Source organism: Macaca mulatta, chromosome 4 (assembly GCF_049350105.2).
Source record: "Macaca mulatta isolate MMU2019108-1 chromosome 4, T2T-MMU8v2.0, whole genome shotgun sequence".
NCBI lineage: Eukaryota > Metazoa > Chordata > Mammalia > Primates > Cercopithecidae > Macaca > Macaca mulatta.
In genome coordinates, this window is record NC_133409.1 from 179,095,303 (window position 1) to 179,120,696 (window position 25,394).

Consider the following 25,394-nt stretch of genomic DNA (forward strand, 5'->3'; position numbering starts at 1 on the left):
GTGCCCCGCCCCACGCGCCGCGTAGGTCCTCCCCGGATCACCGTCCCCGCACCCCGCGCCCTTCCTCCACTCCCGGGTGATACCTCGCCTCGCTCTGGCTCCGCCCCCGCATCTCAGTCCCGGATCCTGACCGCCTAGAGACCCCGCCCCGCCCACGCCCCTACCCCCGGCCCCACCCCCGAGCCCCCGCAGCCCCAGAGCCGCCCACGGGCTACTGACGCCGAAAGCGGCCAGGCTACGTTCTCAGCCTGGCCCCGCCCCAACCCTGGCCCCGCCCATGCCCCAGGCTCCTGCCTGGGCTCTGCTCTCGGCCCCGCCCCGCACCCAAGCCCCGGCCCCACCCCCAAACCTCCGCAGCCCGCGAGCCCAGGCCCCGCCCCCGAGCCCCGGCCCCGCCCCTGAGCCGCCCACCGGGTAGCGATGGCGCACTTGGCCTGGAGACTTGCACAGCGTTGGTGTCCGAGGTAAGCTTGGAGCCCCGGCCTCCCGGCCCAAGGTCTCCCGCAGGATACCGCTGTCCAGGCGAAGGTCATCGCCGTTGGAAGACCCTCCTTCCCTATTGTCTAGGTGGCAACAGGACTTTCTTTGCTGGTTTTCCAGGGAGGCAGTACTAAAGGATAACCACCTCACTCGCGCGCCCTCCTGCACCGATGGGCCCAGAGGGGTCAGGATGGGCGCGTCGGGAGGTCAGGGCTATGGTTCTCTGTCCGCAGTCCCCGAGGTCTCCGCCTGCGTTCGCGCACACTCCCATCCTCCGGGGGCCGGACTCCGGGCGGGTGAGCCGCCCCAGCTGGGCACGGTGGTTCCCCGGACACCCGGGCCTGCACTTCCCAGCCGGGCTGCCTCTGGGGTGCAAAGCGTTGCTTGCTAAAAGCGAGGTAAACGCAAGCCGTTACCACTCGTGTGGACTTAACACTCTTTGCCCTTTGGAGAACTCGTATGCTATAAAGTGAAATGGCCGGGTACGCAGTCACGGCTAAGCAGCACGCTCCACGTCCCAGGGGTCCCGGGAACCCCGCACGAATCTGTGTGTAGGGAACAAAACCGAAACACGGTGGTGGCCTTGAAGTGGTAAAATTATTAGTGATTTTCCCGACTTTATGTATTTCTTAAATGGTCGTGTTTTTGCTATTTGTTTTTAAAACTCACGCTTTATTTAAAAATAAATAATTTGTTCCACATTTTGTGGAAACTTGACGTTTCTTCTTTTTGTGGACATTTTAAATTTTTCTTTCGTTTTCTACTTGGAATTTGCCATATAAGATGCAGTTTTTCCCTTTACAGAAAATCATTTTAATATAAAACTTACTGTAGGCTGATCTTACTGAATCAGTTACTAATAGTCCAAAGTTTGAACCTAGAGTTCATTGTACCATTTTCGAGTTACGTAATTGTGTTTGTGTGTGAGGTTTGGGCTTTGTAACCTGTATTATTTTAATCATCTTTGATGCCATTAACTCTACTATTCCGGGTCATCGTCGTGAACATCCATTTTTTGCTTGTGGCCTGCCTGAGTCCTGTGCATTGAAGTTTGCCACCCCACCCCCGCTCACTATGTGTGCTTAAAAACCTGCTCGTCACCCCGCGGTGGTTACTGTTTCTGCTCTGTTCCTGGCTGGCTGGTTAAACATCCCCACAAAAGGAGGCACGCCTGCTGAGCCTCCTCCTTCACTGACTCCCTTCCACTGCAGGTAGATTCCCTCCCATCTGCTGAGAAGGCTGTGGCTCTGTCTGGAATGCCAGCAACTGTTCCTATGCCCTTTTGAATATTTCTTGTATATTCACATCCATTCTCCCTTCCTTCCACCTGTGTGTATGTTGGAAACCGGTTTTCCAGCAAAGAGACAAGAATTGACCTGATATAGTTTATGGCTTATCAGTGAGTGCAGAGGCTGTTTCAGGACTTTGGGACACGTTACAAAATTCTGTGCACTTTAGCTTTTTGGTCTCTTGCTGTTCACTGTCTTGCATGCGCTTCACTTCTTGCTTTTGGCAAAATTTACATGGTATTCCTGTTCTGGCTGTTTTTATCTTAAATTGCTTACAAATACTTCCCTGGATGGTTATTTACTTTTCCATTTATTTAAAGTTAGTACTGTTAGCTTCCGTATTGAGTTACTATCTTGGAATCCTTACAGCCAATTATTTGCAGCCAGTTTGCAGAGGCAAGTATAAAGAAAATATGGACAAACATAGCATTTTAGTATGTATGGGTTGGGAACAATTAGAAATCAGGCTGCAGAAATGTGAGGGTTGGGAACATATAGAAATCAGTCTGCCTAATTGTAGTTCTCTGCAGGTCATTAGTTTCCCAGTAGTTCAGCTGCACCTGAATAGAACAGCAATGAGAGCCAGTCAGAAGGACTTTGAAAATGCAATGAATCAAGTGAAACTCTTGAAGAAGGATCCAGGAAATGAAGTGAAGCTAAAACTCTACTCACTGTATAAGCAGGTAAATGCCTACGGTCTGACATTTAAATAATTTTAGGCAAATGACTCCTTAAGTAGATAAACTGTGTGTTTACTAAAATGTAGCCTTAATATTTTGGGTTTGTCTTGCTCCCTCTTAAGTGTGTGTGTGTGTGTGTGTGTATATATATATGTGTGTGTGTGTGTATATATATGTATGTATGTATATGCGCGCAAGTTTTTTAATATTAGACCTTGAAATATTATCAAGGCACAAAGTGCCTCAGTGTCATGCCAGAGTAAAAGAGACTTACGAGATATAATATTCACATTTGTAGACCTTATTTAGCTCTTGATTAGAATAAATCAATTGAAAAAGGTATTTTTAAGATAATTGGGGAAGTTTTGAATAAGGTCAGAGTGTTAGAAGATACCTAGAAATCATTGTTAATGGTGTCAAGGTTATATAAGAAAATGTTGATATTTTTAAGAAGTGCATACTAAAGGATATAGGGGTGAAACAATGGATAGTTGAAGTTCTCTAAGCAAAAAAAGAAAGAAAGGGATAGATGAGGCCAGGCATGGTGGCTCACTTCTGTAATCCCAGCACTTTGGGAGGCTGAGGCGGGCAGATCCCTTAAGGTCAGGAGTTTGAGACCAGCCTGGCCAACATGGTTAAACCTCGTCTCTACTAAAAATACAAAAATTAGCTGGACGTAGTGGCGTGCACCTGTAATCCCAGCTACTTGGGAAACTGAGGCAGGAGAATCGCTTGAATCAGGTTGCAGTGAGCCAAGATTGCGCCACTACACTCCAGCCTGAGTGACAGAGCAAAAACTCTGTCAAAAAAAGAAAAAAAGAAAAGAGAGAGAGATGAAGCAAGTAAGGCAATTTGATCGTTGTTGAAACTGGATGATGGGTATTGGGAATTCATTATCGTATTCTACTTTGGTATGTTTGGAAATGTTTATAACAAAATGTAAAACCTAAAGCTTTGAAGTTTCAATGCCAAAGACTTCCCCGACGTATCTGCCTCTCTGGGCTCCTGTGTTATCTGTTTTTCTGTGCTATGATGGGTATGAGCTTCTCTTTCATATGGGTGTGTATAGTAAAAAAATTTAACCTTGTCCCAAAGGACGTGTGGCTTTGTCCTTAGCTTCTGGGAAGTGAATCTCTAAAGCCTGATAGGAGTGTCTTTATTTGCCTGGATTGTCTTAACAATGTGATTTAGGGTGGGGGCTTCAGGTTATACAGTCAGGCACAGGTGATGGAGCCCAACTGAAAACTCTGGACACTGAGACTGATGAGCTGAGCGTCTCTGGTTGGCAGGACTCCCTGTCACATCAGTTCGGGGAGAGGTGCCCTGTCCTGACTCCATGGGGAAAGGACAGTGGAAACTCCACGTTTGCTACTACCCCAATCCTCCATCCCTTGGATGATTCTCATCTCTATCCTTTCCCTTAATAAACTACTAACTGTGCGTTTAACAACTTGCAGTGAGTTCTGGGTGTCTTTCTAGTAAATTATTGCACCTGAGGGTGGTCTTGGGCGCCCTCCAGCCTTGCAGTCGGTGGTAGCATTGAGGACAGTCAGGAGACAAGGGCAAGCCCTTATGCTGTGGGCTGTGTTCCCTCTAACTTCTAGGTTGGCTAACTCTTGCCAGATGACACTATCTCTATCTAAAGAAATTCATAGCCTCCTTTACTGCCTTTTTCTTTTTTTTTTTTTGAGACAGTTTTGCTTTGTCACCCAGGGTGGAGTGCAGTGGCACCATCTCAGCTCACTGCAGCCTCCACCTCCCAGGTTCAAGCAATCCTCCTGCCTTAGCCTCCCGAGTAGCTGGAATTACAGGAACTCGCCACCATGCCTGGCTAATTTTTGTATTTTTAGTAGAGATGGGGTTTCACCATATTGGTCAGGCTGGTCTCGAACGCCTGACCTCAGGTGATCCACCCACCTCCGCCTCCCAAAGTGTTGGGATTACAGGTGTGAGCCTCCCGGCCTGTTTTCCAAAGACTCTTTCTTCTTTCCTCTTTTAGCTAACTGTATTATAAAATTTTAAAATTTTAAGTGGAATTTTGAATTGCCATTTCTGAAAAGTAGCTGAATGGGATATAATTATTCATCTCAAAATACCCACTCCGTCTAGCCTCAAAAATAAAATTTAATTCCTTTTTGCATTTTACTTACATGTTTTTCAGTTAAGTTTCCTAAGAATCAGTGGCTCTGACAGCCCCACCCTAGCCCCTCAGCTGCAGTTTCGTTGCCCAGGTACCAAAAGTCCACCACTGAATTCGTGGTGACTTTTTGTACCTTTAGATGGGCTTTTGGAATATGCTGTCGGTTTCCAAATATTTGTTGACTAGTTCCTTTTAAAGATTGTTTGCTTGAATATTTTGATTGATTGTGGAAAATATGATTACCAATATAAAACTAATGAATCATTAGATTTTTTTAGAAAGTACTTCCCCAAAACCTTTATTTTCATAGACAGGCAGTTATTTATTTCCAGTCTTTTTTCTGTTGTTTGTGCATTTTTGGCAATAACACCAAAAAGACTGGAGGGGAGAATTCAGATCAATTTACATACCCTGTGAAAGGATTTGGGGGAGGCATTCATGCGCCTGTGGATTTTATGGGTCTTAAATATTTAGGGATCCAGTTTACATGGTCACTTGACTATATTGCCCCTCTCCTTTTCACAGGCCACTGAAGGACCTTGTAACATGCCCAAACCAGGTGTATTTGACTTGATCAACAAGGCCAAATGGGATGCATGGAATGCCCTTGGCAGCCTGCCCAAGGTGAATTTACTAGTTACTCTGCTTTTATTTGCTGTCATTCTAAAGAAGTTTGGTGCTTCTCATTAAGCCATTATAAATGGAGCCTTCAAGATCTTGATGTGCTTCTATTCTTTCTTCATTGCAAGATGCTAGTTATTAGTCTAGTAACTTTCTCAACGTGCTTATTCATTGACCATGGACTGAGGCTGTTTGTCATCTTCCATTCAGGAAACTGCCAGGCAGAACTATGTGGATTTGGTGTCCAGTTTGAGTTCTTCATTGGAATCCTCTAGTCAGGTGGAGCCTGGAACAGACAGGAAATCAACTGGGTATGAAACTCTGATGGTGACCTCCGAAGATGGCATCACAAAGATCATGTTAAACCGGCCCACAAAGAAAAATGCCCTGAACGTGGAGGTAATGTTACCTGCCCTCGGAGTTTGTCCTGTTTTTCTTTTCTTCTTCTATGTGTTTCACGCAAAAGCTGTAGAGTTTCAGCATCATTCCTATTTTATGGTATGTCTTGTTTGATTTGTGCAGGAAGGTTGGTAATTGTGGCTACTTCATACAACAGAGTCGAGCGTTCATTGTTTAGAGTTTGTGAACTTCAGGTAGGTTCTGATATACCCAAAAGGCACCGTGATTTTCCTAATGATGGAAGCACAAATAATATAAATGAAACATGTTACTGTGAGAGAATTCGCATAGAAGCCATCTATGTTGGTGTAGACTGCTCCCAGAAGTATCTTCATGTCACTTAGACGTGAAAGTAAGTCTTTCTGCTTGCATGGGGGCTTCATTTTTTACAAGTATAGGGAGAAAGGAGAGAAGGACTTTATCTTAAATCATTACTCAACTCGGCTTTAAAGTAGCTGCTTCACTCGGCAACTTTAGTCTTTGAATCTCTCATTGAACTAGAATGATAATAAAATAACCACTTTAGCCCCTTCTCCTTGAAAAAAATTATAGGGAATTAATTGGATGCTTGGTGCTCCACTGGGACTAAAATTTGAGAGGACTATAGCTGTTGGGTCAGTAACCTCCATTGTGGCAGAAAGAGCATACTCACTTTAAAATCATCTTCAGAATTTCCTAAAGTGGGATATATGTCATTCAACTCATAAAGCATTTAATGCTCAAACTTTATTTCCACTTTGCCCTGACTCATTTCTCTACAGCTATGGTAATCACAGCTGCTCTGTACAGAGTGCCTAATGAGTGCCAGCACTCTCTACACAGATGTTTATTTAATCCTCACAAGGAGCCTACTGTTATCATTTCTTAATAATAAGATAATTAGATTAAGAAGTAACTTGCTCAAGTTCACATAACAAATAAGCAGCAAAACCTAAATTGAAACCCTGATAGCCAGTCGTGGTGGCTCACCCCTGTAATCCCAGCATTTTGGGAGGCCAAGGTGGGCAGATCATTTGAAGTCAAGAGTTCAAGACCAGCCTGGCCAACATGGTGAAACCCCATCTCTACTAAAAATACAAAAAATTAGCTGGGCGTGGTGGTGCCCGCCTATAGTCCCAGCTACTGGGGAGGCTGGGGCAGGAGAATCTCTTGAACTGGGGAGGTGGTGGTTGAGCTGAGATCACGCTATTGCACTCTAGTCTGGGCCTCGCAGTGAGACTCCATCTCAAAAAAAAAAAAGAAACCCTGATAATCCATCTTCTAATCCTGGTCTCACCAGTTGCCCTGCTGTGTTGTGTTATAACTATAATAATGATGGAGTGAGTTCCTTATCACTTCCCTCAGGAGAAATGCTTAGATGCTTATTCATGTACAGTCATCCCTTGGTATCTGATGGGGATTGGTTCCAGGACCTCCTTATGGACACCAAAATCCGCGGAACCTGTAGTCACCCATAAAAAGGCGTAATATTTGCATATAACCTCTATATACACTTTCATATACTTTAAATCATCTCTAGAGTACTTATAATACTGCATACAATGTAAATGCTCTATTAAAATAGTTGTTATACCTTATTGTTTAGAGACTAATGATAAGAGAAAAAGTCTGTACATGTTCAGTATAGACACAGAATTGTTTTCTAGATATTTTTGATCTGTGATTGGTTGAATGTATGGATGTGGAACCCGTGGATACAGAGGGCCAGCTGTTTTATGTGAAGTCCATGTTTCTTTTGCAGTGTATTTATATCTATAAGTATCAGGCCTCTTCATTCTTTCACACACTGAAATCTCATCTAAGATTGAAATTGCACCTGTTTTAAATGCATTAAAAGCTATATAGTTGCATGTCCAAGATTTTCAGAAATGTTGCTGATTTAAAATTTTGCGGCCCCTTCCTTGAATACCATTACAGTGTCTTGAAAATTCCAGCCAGACACTTCCCAGACTGCCAGGGGCTTCCTTGAGGTCACAACAGAGACGTTGCTTTGTAGAAAGTTTTCTCTGACCACCTCTCACTCTGCCCACTCTAGATAGGCCTCAGCACCTGCTCTGAGTTCCCTGCTGCTTCAGGCTTTCCACCCCTCTCCTCATTTCAATATGATAGTCCTCTGTTAATTCCAAAAGCTCAAGGACTATTTCTTTCTCGTTCCCTTTTGGAAAAAAAGTGGTTTATAGCCAGCAGCTCCTACCATAGCACCAGGTACATAATATGCACCAAGTAATTGTAAAAGGAATGAAAATTCTTTCAGGTGTATCGGTCCACCTTTTTTGGTGATAAAATACAACCAAAATAAATGTTAGGCACTTTGCTGAGAGCAGGCTTCCAGCCTGACATTTAGTGAATCCATTGATGGATGATTCCTGTGTTCAGAGTTCTTTTCTTTTCCTTGTCTTCCCATTACACAGATGTATCATGAAATTATGCATGCACTTAAAGCTGCCAGCAAGGATGACTCAGCCATCACTGTTTTAACAGGTAACAGATTTTCTCAGACATCCTAATTAAATTCCTATTTTGAGGGGCGTCTTAATAGATAGGAAATTGAGTTAAAAAGCTCTGAGACCCGGGGGCCGAGGCGGATGGCTCACGAGATCAGGAGTTCGAGACCAGCCCGACTAACATGGTGAAACCCCATCTCTGCTAAAAATACAAAAATTAGCCAAGCGTGATGGCACACACCTGCAATCCCAGCTACTCAGGAGGCTGAGGCAGGATAATCACTTGAACCCGGAAGGTGGAGGTTGCAGTGAGGCGAGATCGCGAACCACTTTTTTTCCAAAAGGGAACAAGAAAGAAATAGTCCTGGAGCTTTTGGAATTAACAGAGGACTATCATGTTCAAAAGAGGAGGAGGGTAGAAAGTACGAAGCAGCAGGGAACTCAGAGGAGGTGCTAAGGCTTATCTAGTGTGGGCAGAGTAGGAGGTGGTCAGAGTACTGCACTCCAGCCTGGGCGACAGAGCGAGACTCTGTCTCAAAAAATAAATAAATAATTAAAACTCTAAGTTCTTTTCCAGTACTGTCATACTCTGGTTTATAAATACACAAAAAATATTTTTAAAAACCCACAGATATCCACTTCTTTGCAATTACCCAACATAAATTAAGACACATAATGTCCACAAAAAGACTTTTACAGGCGCACTCATGGTAACCTGATTTATAACTGCCAAAACCAGAAAACAACTCAAATGTTCAAAAACACACGGATAAATAAACAAATTGTTGACTATTTGTACAATGGAGTACTCAGCAATAAAATAGAATAAATGATACAAGAACATGGATGCATATTTAAAACGCAGTTCAGCAAAATAAAGACAGGAGTTCACATATTTATATGAGTCCATTTGTAGAAAGTTCTACAGCAGGCAGAAGTTCTTCTCTGTGGAAATTGAAGTCAGAAAGTGATTGCCTTGGAGCAGGTGGGATGGCTAGAAAGGAGCCTACGGGAAACTTCTGGGGTGACGGAGATGTTCTGTATCTTGTTTTGGATGGTGATCTTGTGGGTATTTAAAAATATTAAAACAACTAAACGAACATTTAAGAACTGGTTGTTTTATTATACATAAATTATACTTTAATTAAACACGCACACTCAGAAGCACACTTTCAATGGCTCTTAGAATAAAGGAAAAAACTTCCTCATGGGATCTACGAAGCACCGTCAGGTCTATTCTGCCAGTGCACACCCTGCACCAACTTCCCCCTGGCTTTCTCTGAGTCAGCTACAGTGGCTCTTATTTCATCTACACTGGGGATAACCTCTCTGAAGAGCCTTTGCACAGATCTCAATTCAGTTGTCCCTTCCTTAGGAAAGTTCTTTCCTGAACTCCCTGATTAGACCAGCCCTCCTGGTACATACCCTCATTTCATGATGCACCTCTATTTCAGCAGTGGCATTAGCTACATTTATCTGTGTGTTTTTATAGATCAGTGTCCCGTGTACTCACTAGTTGGTAAGTTAGGGCAGGAACCATCGCTGGTTCTCCAGTGTATTTCCCGTGTCTAACCATAGAGTTTTCCATGCAGTAGATACTCAAGAATTACAGGATGAATGAATGAGGGATCTGTTGATTTTCTTACTTATAGGAAATGGTGACTATTACAGTAGTGGGAACGACCTGACTAACTTCACTGATATTCCCCCTGGTGGAGTAGAGGAGAAAGCTAAAAATGGTGCCATCTTACTGAGGTAAGAGTAACCGACCTTCCTGTGATCCCAGAGCGCCCGTTCTTAGTCATCAAAGTGGTAGTTAGTTGAGCAAAAGTGAAATATCTACTTCTCTGTGTCAGTGCAGTTAATTGTGACTTTGGACAAGCATATTTCTCTAAACTGCCTCCATCCATAGGTGGGCATTCATTCTCTGTCTTTGACCTCTGTTACCTGTTCATCCTGCTGGTCTCATGAGATTTGACTGGAAAACATAAGAGTGAGCTATAGTTGTAAACAAAATTATCTTGCATTGAGGTAGAGGAATGTGGCAAATTCTCATCCAGCCAGCGGAATGGGCGATTTCCATGAATGCTGAAAGTAGGAGACGCGGAGGAGTCTTATAAAACACAGGAGGACGTCATGGAGCTTTCCTCTTTTTTCCTGCCAAATCTGCCATTCCCACTTGCTGTGATATTGCAGCGTGTGCTCAGTCACCTAACCTCATCTCTAAGACTGCGGCTGGTTTACAGCCCTGAACTCGCTGTCCAGAATACAGGATTCAAACCAGGGTTGACCTGTAGGTCTCTCCGGTTGGTCTTCCATCCACTGCCATTCAAATGGATGCCCTGGATGAATCTGGTGCGGAAGATCAGGGAAGTGGCAGGACAGGGAGGCGCTGCCGGTGGTGGCAGTGGAAATACCCAGCCTGACAAAAGGCTTTATCTCAGAGTCAGACCGTCTTGCCCTTGCTTCAGTCATGCTGCTTTGGCACATTTCATGATTTTGTGTTTCCATTTCTGTAGGGAATTTGTGGGCTGTTTTATAGATTTTCCTAAGCCTCTGATTGCAGTGGTCAATGGTCCAGCTGTGGGCATCTCCGTCACCCTCCTTGGGTTATTCGATGCCGTGTATGCATCTGACAGGGTAAGTCAGCTCCCAGAAAGCAAGAGGTCAGGCAAGCAACACGAGACGGGAGCCTTTGAATCCTCCTTCAGCATTGCCAGTCATAAGCAGGTTACATGTTGTTTGTGGTAGAATTAACTGAATTTAGATTTTTCCCAAAGCATTAGTCTAATTTGACTGATTTTATTTTTCCTTCATTATTAACTTGCATTTTGTTGTAAACATTGTTCCAACTCTGATTGTTGTAGATTCTAATCAAGTTCCACAACAGGTACTCAGTTTTCATGTTACTCTGAAATATTCAGGAGACACTGGAAAATTTGTTATGGGAGGGAGGAACAGCATCTTTGCAGGTTGTGGAAGGGATTATTTAATCCTTTTTACTGAGTAAATGGATTTAGAATTTTAGAATGAGAAGGAACTGTGAGCATTATCTACTCTCACTCCCTTTGCAGATAAGAAAACTGAAGCTCTGAGAAGTTCCTTGCCCAGAACACAATTCAGCCTTGTGTTCACCATTGCATTATATAGATTTTAGTTTTTAGTTTTACTATAGTAGTAATATATATGTCATAGTAGAAAATAAAATTTTGAAAGATATGAAAAAGTACCAAGAAAAGCTACAAGGTAAAAATCACTCCTTATTTTACCACCTAGAGATAACCAGTCCTAACATTTGGGTTATTAACTTATCTTGTTTAACCAGTCCCTGCCTGCTGGAACCCTAGGCTGTTTCCAGTTTTTATCATTACAAGCACCTAATAACCACCTTTAGGGCATCAGATTGTTCCAGTGACTTATGCTTATGTGATGGTAAAATGTGCTGATTACAGCCTTCTAGGAAACATGGTTTTTACCACTGAAGAGATTTCTAGTTTTGTTCAGAGGTAATTTTCCCCACTGATACACAGGACCATATAATAGCATCCTTAATTCTTTGAATTTTCTTTTGCTGGATTCCATTGAACCAGATTGGATGTATTGACAGACCTAATTCTTAAGAATAATTTTCCCACAAAAAACAGCAAATGAGATTCTAGGTGCCAGGCTGCCCAACCTTTGTAGGTGGAGGTTTCTGTTCAGAGGCAGAGATCAATGTCTCCGTTCACAGTCTTGTGTTATGTGACTGATTAGTCATCGACCTGCTTTTAACAGGGACTGGGTCAATAGCTCCTGACCTAAAATTGGGGATCTCTTTCTTTAATACTTGGAGGGCAAATAGTGTATTTGAATCTTGTTCTGATTCTCCCACTGAATTGAAAATTACTTTCAATATACATCTTTTTTTTTTTTTTAAGAGATGGAAGTCTCAGTCTGTCACCCAAGCTGGAGTGCAGCCGCACGATCTTGGTTCACTGCAGCCACCACCTACCGGCTTCAAGCGATTCTCCCACTCAGCCTCCTGAGCAGCTGGGATTACAGGTGCACGCCACCACACCCAGCTAATTTTTTTGTATTTTTAGTAGAGACAGGGTTTCACCGTGTTGGCCAGGCTGGTCTCGAACTCCTGACCTCAAGTGATTCGCCCGCCTTGGCCTCCCGAAGTGCTGGGAGTACAGGTGTGAACCACCGAGCCTGGCCTACATCATCCTTTTAAAAATTTTGATGACTTCCATCTTATGATATAAATTATAATGTTGAAATCAGAGAAGATACATACATAATATATATAAAACGTATCTAGTCTATATATTATAATGTATATTGCATATGTATATTAAATGTTTAAAAATTTGGCCAAAAGTAAAATTTATTTGTCAAATAGTATCTGCTGATAAAAGTTTACCCAATCTAATAAACCAAGCATCAATTTAAAATAAAGGAAATTGAGGTGGGCAGATCACCTGAGGTCAGGAGTTGAAGACCAGCCTGGCCAACATTGTGAAACACCATCTCTACTAAAAATATAAAAATTAGCAGGGCTTGGTGGCAGGTGTCTGTAAGCCCAGCTACATTGGAGGCTGAGGCAGGAGAATTGCTTGAACCCAGGAGGTGGAGGTTGCAGTGAGCCAAGATCGTACCACAGCATTCCAAGCTGGGTGACAGAGCGAGACTCCATCTCAAAAAAATATATAAGCAAAAAATAAATAAAATAATGGAAATATGCTAAAGGAAAAGGCTGTAGAAAAAATCGTTTTATAGGATTTATCATTATTGGCTTCAAGAATAAATATATTAAATGATGGGTTAATATTTAACCCATATAACCAAAATATTAATTAGTACATTTTATCTATTTTGTACTGTGGGCAATCGTTACTAATGCCTATTAGCTCTGTCAGCAAATGATACATTTCCTGTATGAGTTAAGAAAAAGGTAGAAATCATAACTGATAAATCTTTGAGTGGTCACTGTTTAGGCACTCTGTTACATGCATTGTATTTATTATAAGTATACGCATACATGCATACATATTCACATAATGTACAGAACAGCCCTATGAAAGAAGGACTTGGCGGGGTGCAGTGGCTCACACCTGTAATCCCAGCACTTTAGGAGGCCAAGGCAAGTGGATCACCTGAGGTCGGGAGTTCAAGACCAGCCTGGCCAATGTGGAGAAAACCCATCTCTACTAAAAATACAAAAATTAGCCAGGCATGGTGGTGGGCGCCTATTGTCCCAGCTACTTGGGAGGCTGAGGCAAGAGAATTGCTTCAACCCAGGAGGCAGAGGTGGCAGTGAACTAAGATCACATCACTGCACTCAAGGCTGGGCAACAGAGTGAGACCCTGTCTATAAAAACAAACATTCTCCTCCAATGTGGCAAAAATAATTTTTACAATCTAGGCTGGGCATGGTGGCTGATGCCTGTAATCTCAGCATTTTGGGAGGCCAAGGCAGGTGTATCACTTGAGGTCAGGAGTTTGAGGCCAGCCTGGCCAACATGGTGAAGCCCCGTCTCTACTAAAACTACAAAAATGAGTTGGGTGTCATGGCACATGCCTGTAATTCCAACTGCTCAGGAGGCAGAAGCAGGAGAATCGCTTGAACCCGGGAGACAGAGGTTGCGGTGAGCCGAGATTGTGCCACTGCACTCAAGGCTGGGCGACAGAGCGAGACTCCATCTCAAAAAAAGAAGGATTGGTTCCCATTTTACAAATGAGAAAACTGTGGCCCAGAGAGGGCAAGAAACCTTCCCAAAGTCACTAAGTAGTCTGATGCCAGAGCCTAAACCCTTAACTCCATCTTCTGCTCTCTTTCTGAAAATAAGCATTTTAAATGCTGCTTATTGGCAACTTGGCATGTACCTGTTTGTGTCCCTTTAGCTGTTGTTGGCAGTTTTCTCAGTTTCCTGCTTACATTCCTTAGGCTGTGTCTTCTGGGTACATTTTTTTGAATAAGTTTTCTTTTGGATAAAAAAAGAAGATACATGACATTAACAAACTTTTTAAAATATTTTGATTTTTTGATTATTTTTATTTATATGCTGCATAGCATACATTATAGATTTATATCTTCTAACAATTATGCATTAAAAATAACACCGTGTCTGGTTATAGGAAATGAAATCTAAATATTCTTAGTATTGAAGTTAGATAAAATTTAGATACATATGGCCAAATTTTGAAGTTAAATATGAAAATTTAGATAAATTTAGATATTCTTATCATCTAAATACATATTATAAATTTTAAATTAACATTCTTTCATAATTTACTCATCAAGAAACAAAAATGTTTCTTAAATGTAAAAAAAATGAAAAAAACTAAAAATGACTATATACTAAATAACCAATATGGAATTAATTCCAGTAGTTAAAGCCAATCAAAAAACCACTGGGGCAAAATCAAGACAAATGATAGATTGAGGAAACAGTTTTTCTTTTTTTTTTTTTTTTTCTTTTTTTGAGACGGAGTCTCGCTCTGCCACCCAGGCTGGAGTGCAGTGGCCGGATCTCAGCTCACTGCAAGCTCCGCCTCCCGGGTTCACGCCATTCTCCTGCCTCAGCCTCCCGAGTAGCTGGGACTACAGGCGCCCGCCACCTCGCCCGGCTAGTTTTTTGTATTTTTTTAGTAGAGACGGGGTTTCACCGTGTCAGCCAGGATGGTCTCGATCTCCTGACCTCGTGATCCGCCCGCCTCGGCCTCCCAAAGTGCTGGGATTACAGGCTTGAGCCACCGCGCCCGGCCTGGAAACAGTTTTTCAACTCATGTAACAAAAGCTGATCTCTCTACAGTATTTTTTAAAGTTTGTCTATAAAGCTAAAATAAAAATGGGCAATGGTGAGGAATGAATAGGTTAGACAAAATGAAATGTAAAGGGCTATTAAAACCATATGAGAGAAACCACTGAGAAAATGAAAAGATAAGCCACAGAGCAGGAGAAAAGATTTGCCTGATGCTCTAATAAAAGACTTGCAACCTGAATGTGCATCTTACAACTATATAATAAGAAAGTAAACAGCCTAACTTAAAAAATAGTGAACAAAATATCTTAACAGTTGCTTCACCAAAGAAAATATACATATGTCTAATAAGTACATGGTAAAAGACTTCATACCATTAATGGTTAGGGACACGTAAATTAAAACCACAGTGAGACCCCACTACACACCTACTAGCATGGTTAAAATGAAGAAGACTTTTAATAACTAGGTTTGGTGAGGATGTAGAGCAATAGGAACTTTCATACATTGCTGGTGGGAATGTCACATGGTACAACCACTCTAGAAAACAGTTTAGCAGCTTCTAAGCTAAATATACATTTACCACACAGCCCAGCCATTCCACCACTTAGGTATTTACCTGTGATAATTGCAAACACTCAGTTTTCACCCAGTGACCTGTACACAAGTGTTCCTAACTACCTTTTTGTTAAAATTATCTGAACATTTTTATTTTTTAATTTTTTTTCAGTTTCATTGAGGTATAATTGACAAATAAGAATTGTACAGTCAGGTGCGGCATAACTACATTTCAGTCAATGACAAACTGCATGTAAAACGGTGGTCCCCTAAGATTGTAACACCATATTTTACTATACCTTTTTTTTTTTTCACTGTCACCCAGGCTAGAGTGCAGTGGCATGATCTCAGCTCACTGCACCCTCCTCCTCCCAGGTTCAAGCAATTCTTGTGCCTCAGCCTCCCGAGTAGCTGGGATTCAAGGTGCACACCACCACACCAGGCTAATTTTTGTATTTTTTAGTAGAGATGGGGTTTCACTATGTTGGCCAGGCTGGTCTCGAACTCCTGACCTCAGGTGATTTGCCCACCTCCACCTCCCAAAGTGCTGGGATTACAGGGGTGAGCCACCACACCCGGCCTACCTTTTCTATGTTTGATATATTTAGATACACAAATGCCATTTGTTATAACTGCCTAGAGTATTAAGTATAATAACATGCTGTCCAAGTTGGTAGCCTGGAAGCAGTAGGCTGGACCACATAGCTAGGTGTGCAGCAGGCTGTAGTGTCCAAGTATGTGTAAGTATACTCCATGATGTTGGCACAATGACAAAATTGCCTAATTAGGCATTTCTCAGAACATATCCCCATTGTTAAGCAACACACGACTATGTATATTTAAGGTGTTCAACTTGTTTTTCATGGCAGCCTTCTTCATAGTAGCCTTTCACACATTGCTGGTGGCAATGTGAAATGGTACAACTATTTGAATACTAGAAACAACACCAGTGGCATTAACTGGTGAATGATAAACATATTATTGTACCTCCATACAAAGGAATACTACTCAGAAATAGCAAGGAACAAACTACTTATACAACAGCATGGTGACTCTCAGAAGTCAGACTCAAAAGGCTACAGAATGTAGGATTCCACTTACACAACATTCTGTAAAAGTCAGAACTGTGGGGAGAGAAAACAGATTAGCGGTTGCCTGTGGGTGGGAGGGAGGGACTGACTATAGAAGGGCCCCCGGAACCTTTCGGGGTGGTTGAAATGTTCCACATCTCAATAGCGGTGGTGGCTACATAAGTCTGTATTTGTTAAAACTCATCCAACTATACACTTTTAAATGGTGAATTGTGTGTGCATATTAACCACATAATCTTAATTTTTAAATAAGTATTAAGTATTATGAAGTTATAAGCAAATCGTGATTTTTTAAAATAACACATGAAACCAGGTGCGGTGGCTCACACCTGTAATCCTAGCACTTTGGGAGGCCGAGGCGGGTGGATCACCTGAGGTCAGAAGTTTGAAACCAGCCTGGCCAACATGGCAAAACCCCGTCTCTACTAAAAATACAAAAATGAGCCAGGCATGGCAGCACATGCCTGTAATCCTAGCTACGTGGGAGGCTGAGGCAGGAGAATCGCTTGAACCCGAGGGGCGGAGGTTGCAGTGAGCCGAGATCACGCCACTTCACTGCAGCCTGGGCAGAAGAGCGAAACTCTGTCTCAGAAAACAAAAAAAAAATCACACATGGAAGGATGGTTTTCTTTCTCTCCTGCCCCTGCAGGCAACATTTCATACACCATTTAGTCACCTCGGCCAAAGTCCAGAAGGATGCTCGTCTTACACTTTTCCGAAGATAATGAGCCCAGCCAAGGTAACTTTTGGAATGTTTAAAAATAAAATTGTATGGGTCTCTCCGTTCTTTCCCTTGCTGATACGGACAAAAGAGAAGCTAATTATTTGCTCTTCAACTCTAAGAGTTTTACCAGTGGAGGAATCAGGCTATGGGAAGTATCTGCGATGCAGGAAAATTAGACATTCTCTCTGCAACTCCCGGAACTGGGATCCTCTTTCAGCTGGCTGCTTAGTGCTAGCTGCATTGCAAGCAGCACAACACCTCCGCCTTGCAGCTGTGTGGTATTAGTCCCTTGAAGGACCAGGGCTGTGCCAGCCTCCCTTGGTCCCCTGAGTTTGGAGGCCACTCGGTTCCTTTATGGATGACCAGTGTCTCCTAAGGAGAAACATGATGATGTCTTCATTTTCAGAGTTATGGTAAGTACCAACAGATGGGAGGTTTTGGGGGCTCACTGCTGCCAGAGCCACTCCCAATCACAGCAGCCCCTCCCTCGGCCTGCCTCACAGGTGTATTCTCTCCCAGGCTGGTTAGGTGGCCGCTCAGGTCTTTCACTGTGTTTCCTTGTTGCCAATGCCCTGTGGCATGACTTAAAGGGGATTGTGACAAGACTGGAAGCTGAGTTATAGGAAAAGGAATTGGCAAATATTCTTCAAGATCTCAAAGTGGGGCAGCGGGAATTGAGCCTGTTTTCATTGCGTATTAGGATTTTGTTAAAAACTTGTATGTTTTTACTCTCATTAGGCTATCACAGACCCTGAATTGAACTTGGGAAGGGGGCAGAACTGACTCTACAAGTCTTACAGCATTTAACTAATTAGAGCATTCCTTGGCCGGGTGCAGTGGCTCACACCTGTAATCCTAGCACTTTGGGAGGCCGAGGTTGGTGGATCACTTGAGATCAAGAGTTCAAGACCAGCCTGGCCAACATAGTGAAACCCCGTCTCTACTAAAAATACAAAAATTAGCCGGGCATGGTGGCGGGCACCTGTAATTCCAGCTACTCAAGAGGCTGAGGCAGGAGAATCATTTGAACTCAGGAGGCGGAGGTTGTAGTGAGCCAAGATCGTGCCACTGCACTCCAGCCTGGGCAACAGAGTGAGACCCTGTCTCAAAAAAAAGAAGAGCATTCCTTTTCTGGAAAAGAAATTGCAGATGTAGAGAGGATATCCGCTTAATGTCTTCAGTTTTTTCAGAAGCGTAACTGTAAGTCTTTACTTTCCTTCAGTCAAATAGAACGAATTTGAGTACCAGTGCAGGTAAAGAAAACTCTCAGAGCCAGATCACTGGGTAGAGTTTCCAGAGAATGGAATTTTGAAAGTTTCTAAAGGTTGACCCAATGACCGTGATTTTTCTTTCCTTTTTGCCTCTTTAAAATAATAGTTTATAGGGCCGGGCGCGGTGGCTCAAGCCTGTAATCCCAGCACTTTGGGAGGCCGAGACGGGCGGATCATGAGGTCAGGAGATCGAGACCATCCTGGCTAACACAGTGAAACCCTGTCTCTACTAAAAATACAAAAAATTAGCCGGGCGAGGTGGCGGCGCCTGTAGTCCCAGCTACTCAGGAGGCTGAGGCAGGAGAATGGCGGGAACCCGGGAGGCGGAGCTTGCAGTGAGCTGAGATCCGGCCACTGCACTCCAGCCTGGGGATAGAGTGAGACTCCGTCTCAAAAAAAAAAAATAATAATAATAATAATAGTAGTTTATAGTGTATAAAATGGAAAATCACAGTTGCTGTGGGTTGTAGAATCAAGCATCTGCTTCAGGTCATTTCTGCCCTGGGCCCCCTGATCTTGCCCCTCCAACAACGACACACACAGAAGCAGCAGCCCTTACAGACCTTCCCGGGAGCCCGTCTCCGCACACAGTTTGCAGACCATTGCCTACCGAGGTCATCAGCTTCTCCCTTACTGAGAAATACCAGCAACCTCAAAAGACCATGAGTAGGCCGGGCGCGGTGGCTCAAGCCTGTAATCCCAGCACTTTGGGAGGCCGAGACGGGCGGATCACAAGGTCAGGAGATCGAGACCATCCTGGCTAACACAATGAAACCCCATCTTCACTAAAAATACAAAAAAAAATTAGCCGGGCGTGGTGGCGGCGCCTGTAGTCCCAGCTACTCGGGAGGCTGAGGCAGGAGAATGGCGGGAACCCGGGAGGCGGAGCTTGCAGTGAGCCGAGATCGCGCCACTGCACTCCAGCCTGGGCGACAGAGCGAGACTCTGCCTCAAAAAAATAAAAAAATAAAAAAAAAAAAGACTATGAGTAAATCTCTCTCAGCCTCCTGAAAGCAGTTAACGGAAGCCTTGTTTTATTAAGTTACTGTCTTAACCTTGCTTCTTGCTTTTCATTTCAGGCAACAGAGATGCTTGTTTTTGGAAAGAAGTTAACAGCAGGAGAAGCATGTGCTCAAGGACTTGTTACTGAAGTTTTCCCTGATAGCACTTTTCAGAAAGAAGTCTGGACCAGGCTGAAGGCATTTGCAAAGCTTCCCCCAAATGTTAGTATTTATCTTTTACTTGTAAGAACCTTGAAAATGATTTCCTAAGAGAAAAATGTATTTGCCTTCAGAGAATAAGTCATAAAAAACACAAGACACATCTTCAGTTACCTCTAAGCACATCGAAATTTGGGATTAAGAAATAACTGTAGTAATGTTGGAAATACAGTACTGATTTTTACAAAACTTATCAAATAGACCTTCCATTTCTGTGTGGGGACGGAGGGGCAATTCTGTATGGGGATTGCTTGAGCAGGATGCTAGGCAGTATTTGCTGAGTACTTTTCCTTTGGAATCCAGGTGAGAAGCGTGGATTAGCTACTTTAGGAGAGTCTTATTGTGTAGCACTTTTGTTTTTATATGTGGTAGTGACTGAGTGACTGCTTTTATATTCTTGCTATTCAAAATGTAGTCCTGGAACCAGATGCTTGAGCAGCTACCTGAGGCTTTTTGGAAATGTGTTATCACAGGTCTGCCCCACACCTACTGAAGTGATTTATATGCACACTGAATTTCAAGAAGCCCTGTCTTATATTATACATGCAGCTTAAGATTTAGCAGCATTAGGGCCGAGAATGGTGGCTCACACCTGTAGTCTCAGTACTTTGGTAGGCAGAGAAGGGCAGATCACCTGAGGTCAGGAGTGCAAGAACAGCCTGACCAACATGGCAAAACCCCATCTCTATTAAAAAAAATATATACAAAAATTAGCCAGGCATGGTGGTGGGTGCCTGTAATCCCAACTGCTCTGGATGCTGAGGCAGGGAGAATTGCTTGAACCAGCGAGGTGGAGGTTGTAGTGAGCCAAGATTGCACCACTGCACTCCAGCCTGGGCGACAGAGTGAGACTGTGTCTCAGGAAAAAAAAAGATTTAACAGGATTCATTAAATGAACATGGGAGAAACAAGAACCAGAATCATAGAGTAATCCCACTCCTGTTAGATTAACTTTTTTTTTTTTCTTTTTGAGACAGAGTCTCACTCTTGTCACCCAGGCTGGAGTGCAATGGTGCAATCTCAGATCACTGCAACCTCTGCCTCCCGGGTTCAAGCGTTTCTCTTGACTCAGCCTCCTGAGTAGCTGGGATCACAGGCATGTACCATCACAGGCATGTACCATCACAACCATCTAATTTTTGTATTTTTAGTAGAGATGGGATTTCACCATTTTGGCCAGGCTGGCCTTGAACTCCTGACCTCAACTGATCTGCCTGCTGCGGCCTCCCAAAGTGCTGGGATGACAGGCATGAGCCACCACCTCAAGCCTAGATGAACTCTTCACCTTATTGTTGGTTTTGTTTTTCCAGGCCATGAGAATTTCAAAAGAGATAATCAGGAATAGAGAGAAAGAAAAACTACATGCTGTTAATGCTGAAGAATGCAGTGTCCTTCAGGGAAGATGGCTGTCAGATGAATGCATGAATGCGGTGGTGAACTTCTTATCCAGAAAATCAAAACTGTGATGACCACTACAGCGGAGTAAAGCATGTCCAAGGAAGGATGTGCTGTTACCTCTGATTTCTAGTACTTGAACTAAATAAGCTTCATTGTGCCTTTTGCAGTACTAAAATATCAGTTACAATGATGATATTTCACTACGGCCCTGATGAATAAAAATTTTGTAAAACAAGCTTAAGAATTCACATAAGTTTTTGGTAGTAGAGAGACTTACGTCTTTTGACATGAATCGTTGTTGCCAGGAACACTGGAACATGGTGCCTGGGGTCCTACTTTGAAAAGCACTCACAGCATTACAGGCTGAAGTCATGTCTTTGAATGCCACTATAGCACTTTGACGTCCACAAACAGTGACTGACTGAATTGGGCCAAATGCGGACAGCCTACAGATCACTGACTTGAGGTCTTCGGTGGGTTGCATGTTCTTTTTCAGCCATCTAGCAAGGGAGCAAAATGGAAGGAATAATGTATTACTAGAAAACAAGAATCTTAGTTGGGTTTTTTTTTTTTTTGGACAATTTAATAAAGAGGCATGAAGGGAAAATTGGGTCATTTCATTGGAAAGCAATGCTCTGCATCAGTAATTGTTTTCTTATTTGTTAGAGAGTCCCGTTGTTTCATGTGGTGGTTTATGGAAGGCATACCTGCAAGCTCCCTTGATTGACCTTGCAACATCCTGTCTTGATTTCATAGCTATCACTTGACAAGGACTGAGGGTGTAATTCCAAGGGCTACAGAAGAGGATGGGATATTTTGCTTTTCCTAGTCTTCCGTTTGACCTTTCCTTCAAGGTCAAAGTTAGCTAACTCACCAAATCTCTTAACTTTTTAGTTCTAAATTGTTTATTCCAGTAATTGTAATCCAAAATGTTCAGTTTTATCAAAAATAGAATAGAAATAAGCATTAGTTTCGATTGAGCAGTTACTAGTGCTTAATGTCCATTATCATATTTTATCCACCAAAAGCAATGCCAAAAATTAAAAATGAGGTCTGTTGCTACTACTCATTTTCAAGTAGGCATCCCGAGACATAGAGATTAGCTTCTCCAGAGTCAAATTTCTGGTAAATGTCAAAATGAAGATAAAAACCCAGGCAGAGTTTTCATTCCACAGTGGCAGCACAAGCCAACTACTGGCCATTCCTCCCACAAATTACAACTAAAATCTCTACATGAAATATGAAAAAGAACTACTTGAGCATGCTGAAATTAATCAAAAGCAGGTGGATTGTGGAAGGGTGTCAAAATACAGAGAAGCAACTACACAAGGATACGTTTCCCAGATTACAAGAAATAGACACAATTGCTGGAATCTATCTCCTGAGCATGGTGTTAGAAGTAATGGCAAAAACTGCAATTACTTTTGCACCAACCTAATACTTTTGCCTCAAAGGCACAGCCCTATTGTGGAGCAGTGCTGTGATGACCATGGAGTGGCCAGCCAAATAGAAGCTGAGGAAAACAAAAACACCTTGAAAAGAAAAAGGGCCCTCTGGGGGCTAAAGAGTGAAAGCAAGAAGAGAATCCCAGAGCAGAGAGAAAGAAGTTCTAATTCTGCGTATGAACCCGGATAAGTCTGATTCATAAGTGAGACAGACTCAAACCAGCAGAGCAAAGGCTTTGTGAAGTGTACTGGGATTTTAACCACCACCCACAGAAGATCAAGACCGCTTGTAGTCAATCTAACCAGATTGATTTCTTGCCAAAACAAAAACAGCATTTTCCAGATGATTGTCACATGATCCACAAAAACATAACTTCCATCCAATGCCACAATATAGTAAATATTATACCTTGTAGATCCTGGGATCCCTGTGCAGTTGCTTCTCTATTATGTCATATGGATCCACAATCCATCCATACAATAGAATATCTAAGGCCCTAAGAAGAATATTTACAAAATTATGTGACATAGAAACAAACATGGGAATGTGAACACTTGGGTGAAATAGACAATCTGCACATGTCAATCCTGAGATGACCTGGACTTTGGAATTTTTACACACAGTCTTATAGTTCTTATTACTACATCCCATGAGGTCAAGAAAAATACACTAGAAATGATTTTAAAATATATGAATTTTCAAAAGAGAAATGTTGAAAAGAGAACCAAACAAAATTTAGAACTAAAAATGTAAAAAATAAAAATTAACTGAAGAGACTCACTAGATGCAAAGTAGATGAAAAAGGAAGGAGTCAGTGAACCTTGAAGATATATCAATAGAATTTAATATGAAGAACAGAGATAAGGAAACACAAGGAAAAAATGAATTAACAGTGATATCAGCAAGATGATGAAAGAGGAAGTTCTAAGCCCTCATACTCCCACGGAAACATCAAATAAATACAGACTGACTAAAATAACTTTATGAGTTCTGGAAACTAGTCAGATACCTCCAGCAAACAAGTGAATGCCCAATCAAGAAAGTCACCTTAAAAATGGTAGGAACTGGCAGGGCGCAGTGGCTCATGCCTGTAATCCAAGCACTTTGAGAGGCCGAGGCAGGCGGATCACAAGGTTGGGAGTCCGAGACCAGCCTGGCCAACACGGTGAAACCCCATCTGTACTAAAAATATAAAAAATTAGCCAGGCTTTATGGCACACACCTGTAGTCCCAGCTACTCAGGAGGCTGAGGCAGAAGAATCGCTTGAACCTGGGAGGTGGAGGTTACTATGAGCCGAGATTGTGCCACTATATTCCAGCCTGGGTGACAGAGTGAGACTCCATCTTAAAAAAAAAAAAAAAAGTAGGAATTTGTGGGGAAAAGAAAGAGAGATCAGACTGTTACTGTGTGAAAAGAAAAGGAGGAAATGTGGGGAAAAGAAAGAGAGATCAGACTGATCTCTACTGTGTCTATAGACACAGTAACAGTCTGATCTCTCCTGTGTCTATAGACATAGTAACAGTCTGATCTCTCTTTCTTTTCCCCACAGGAATTTTTGTAATATTTGCTCTTACCCTCTTCCCTGTGTGGTGCAGTCAGAGGCAACTGGCCCAATCCCCTGTTCCCTCCCTCAGGACAGGAGCAGAGTGAAACTTGTTGCAACATCCTGGCCTGTCTGTGGGCTGCCTGTGGAACTGGTGTCTATAATGTCCAACTCAGATATCAGACAGGAAACAGCAAATAGTTTTGATTTCAGGCTGGAAGCCACAGAAGGCAGTGGTGAGCAATGCAGCACATGAAAACTACACAGGGATTGCTGCCCTGTGGGCTTCTGAGGGCAGGAGATTACAAACAGAAGAATACAATAGAGTATCTAAGGCCCTAAGAAAGAGCTGCAGTGAGACTTTAGGAAATGAAAACCTTTAAAATCACCTGTGATGGGGAGGGGGCGCCACAAACACATTCACTGGAAGGAAGCATGCCTAGAAAATACCCGAGAAGACCTGGACTAATCTCAGATTAGTGAAGGTCTCATGGGCTCACAAATTAGTGAGGTCTTACATGCCAGTCTGCAAAGACTGGGAGAGTGGCCACATTTTTTTTAAATACCCAATTTTCAAAAAGAGATCATAAGGCATGTAAAGAACCAGGAAAAGATGGCCCATTCAAATGAAAAAAATACATCTCCAGAAACAGTTCTGGAAGAAACACAGGCATCAGGCTTACTAGACTTTAAAACAACTGTCGGCCAGGTGCAATGGCTCATGCCTGTAATCCCAGCACTTTGGGAGGCCAAGGCAGTCAGATCACTTGAGGCCAGGAGTTTGAAACTAGCCTGGCCAACATAGTGAAACCCCATCTCTACTAAAAATACAAAAAAATTGGGGCATGATTACTGCACACCTGTAATCCCAGCTACTCAGGAGGCTGAGGCATGAGAATCACTGGAACCCAGGAGGCAGAGGTTGTGGTGAGCCAAGATCACATGACTGCACTCCAGCCTGGGCAACAGAGTGAGACTCTGTTTCAAAACAACAAACAACAACAAAAAAACCCCACAACTGTCAAATATACTCCCAGAACTAAATAAAAACATGAACAAAGAACCAAAGAAAGGAAAGCATATGAACAAAATGAGAATATCAACAAAGATAGAAATCATAAAAAACAATTCTTGAGCTGAAAAGTACAATAACTGATTTGAAAATTTTATTAGAGGAGTTCAACAGCAAACTCAAGTAGAAGAAAGAATAAGCAAATTTGAAATCAGCTCATTTGAAATTATTGCATTTGAGAAGCATACAGAAGAAAAATACAGTGAACAGAGGCTTAGGGACTTATGAGATGCCATCACGCTGACCAAGATATGCATAATGGGAGTCCCAG

At 42.7% G+C, this 25,394-nt stretch overlaps 1 protein-coding gene and 1 pseudogene across 7 annotated transcripts in view; one reads left to right on the top strand and one right to left on the bottom strand.

Moving 5' to 3' along the window:
* Positions 1-400: 400 nt before the first annotated feature.
* ECI2 (enoyl-CoA delta isomerase 2) lies at positions 401-21,296 on the top strand. 5 transcript variants are annotated; one of them, XM_078000987.1, is made up of 11 exons: positions 401-567; positions 2,300-2,452; positions 5,115-5,213; positions 5,421-5,609; positions 8,021-8,090; positions 9,706-9,808; positions 10,573-10,693; positions 17,098-17,187; positions 19,523-19,666; positions 20,641-20,775; positions 20,974-21,296. In XM_078000987.1, the coding sequence occupies exons 2-10, from the start codon at positions 2,345-2,347 to the stop codon at positions 20,728-20,730; spliced, it is 1,014 nt and encodes a 337-aa protein (XP_077857113.1). In that variant the 5' UTR covers positions 401-567; positions 2,300-2,344; the 3' UTR covers positions 20,731-20,775; positions 20,974-21,296. The 5 variants fall into 5 exon arrangements, with proteins under 5 accessions (XP_077857113.1, XP_077857111.1, XP_077857112.1 ...); XM_078000985.1 differs by having other exon boundaries at positions 401-464; positions 2,290-2,452; XM_078000986.1 differs by lacking the exon at positions 20,641-20,775.
* TEX56P (testis expressed 56, pseudogene) overlaps positions 5,215-25,394 on the bottom strand; it is a 60,929-nt pseudogene continuing 40,749 nt past the window's right edge. For both annotated transcript variants that reach the window (NR_199081.1, NR_199080.1), the window contains 3 exon segments: positions 5,215-5,496; positions 5,620-5,840; positions 13,922-14,019. The product of NR_199081.1 is annotated as a testis expressed 56, pseudogene, transcript variant 2 (transcript).

Excerpts from the sequence above, each read along its gene's own strand:
- ECI2 (XM_001094776.5), top strand. The coding sequence starts at position 421 with ATGGCGCACTTGGCCTGGAGACTTGCACAGCGTTGGTGTCCGAG. Across the intron at positions 8,091-9,705 it reads AGCCATCACTGTTTTAACAG|GAAATGGTGACTATTACAGT; the intron begins GTAACAGATTTT and ends TCTTACTTATAG. Across the intron at positions 17,188-19,522 it reads AGATAATGAGCCCAGCCAAG|GCAACAGAGATGCTTGTTTT; the intron begins GTAACTTTTGGA and ends TTTTCATTTCAG.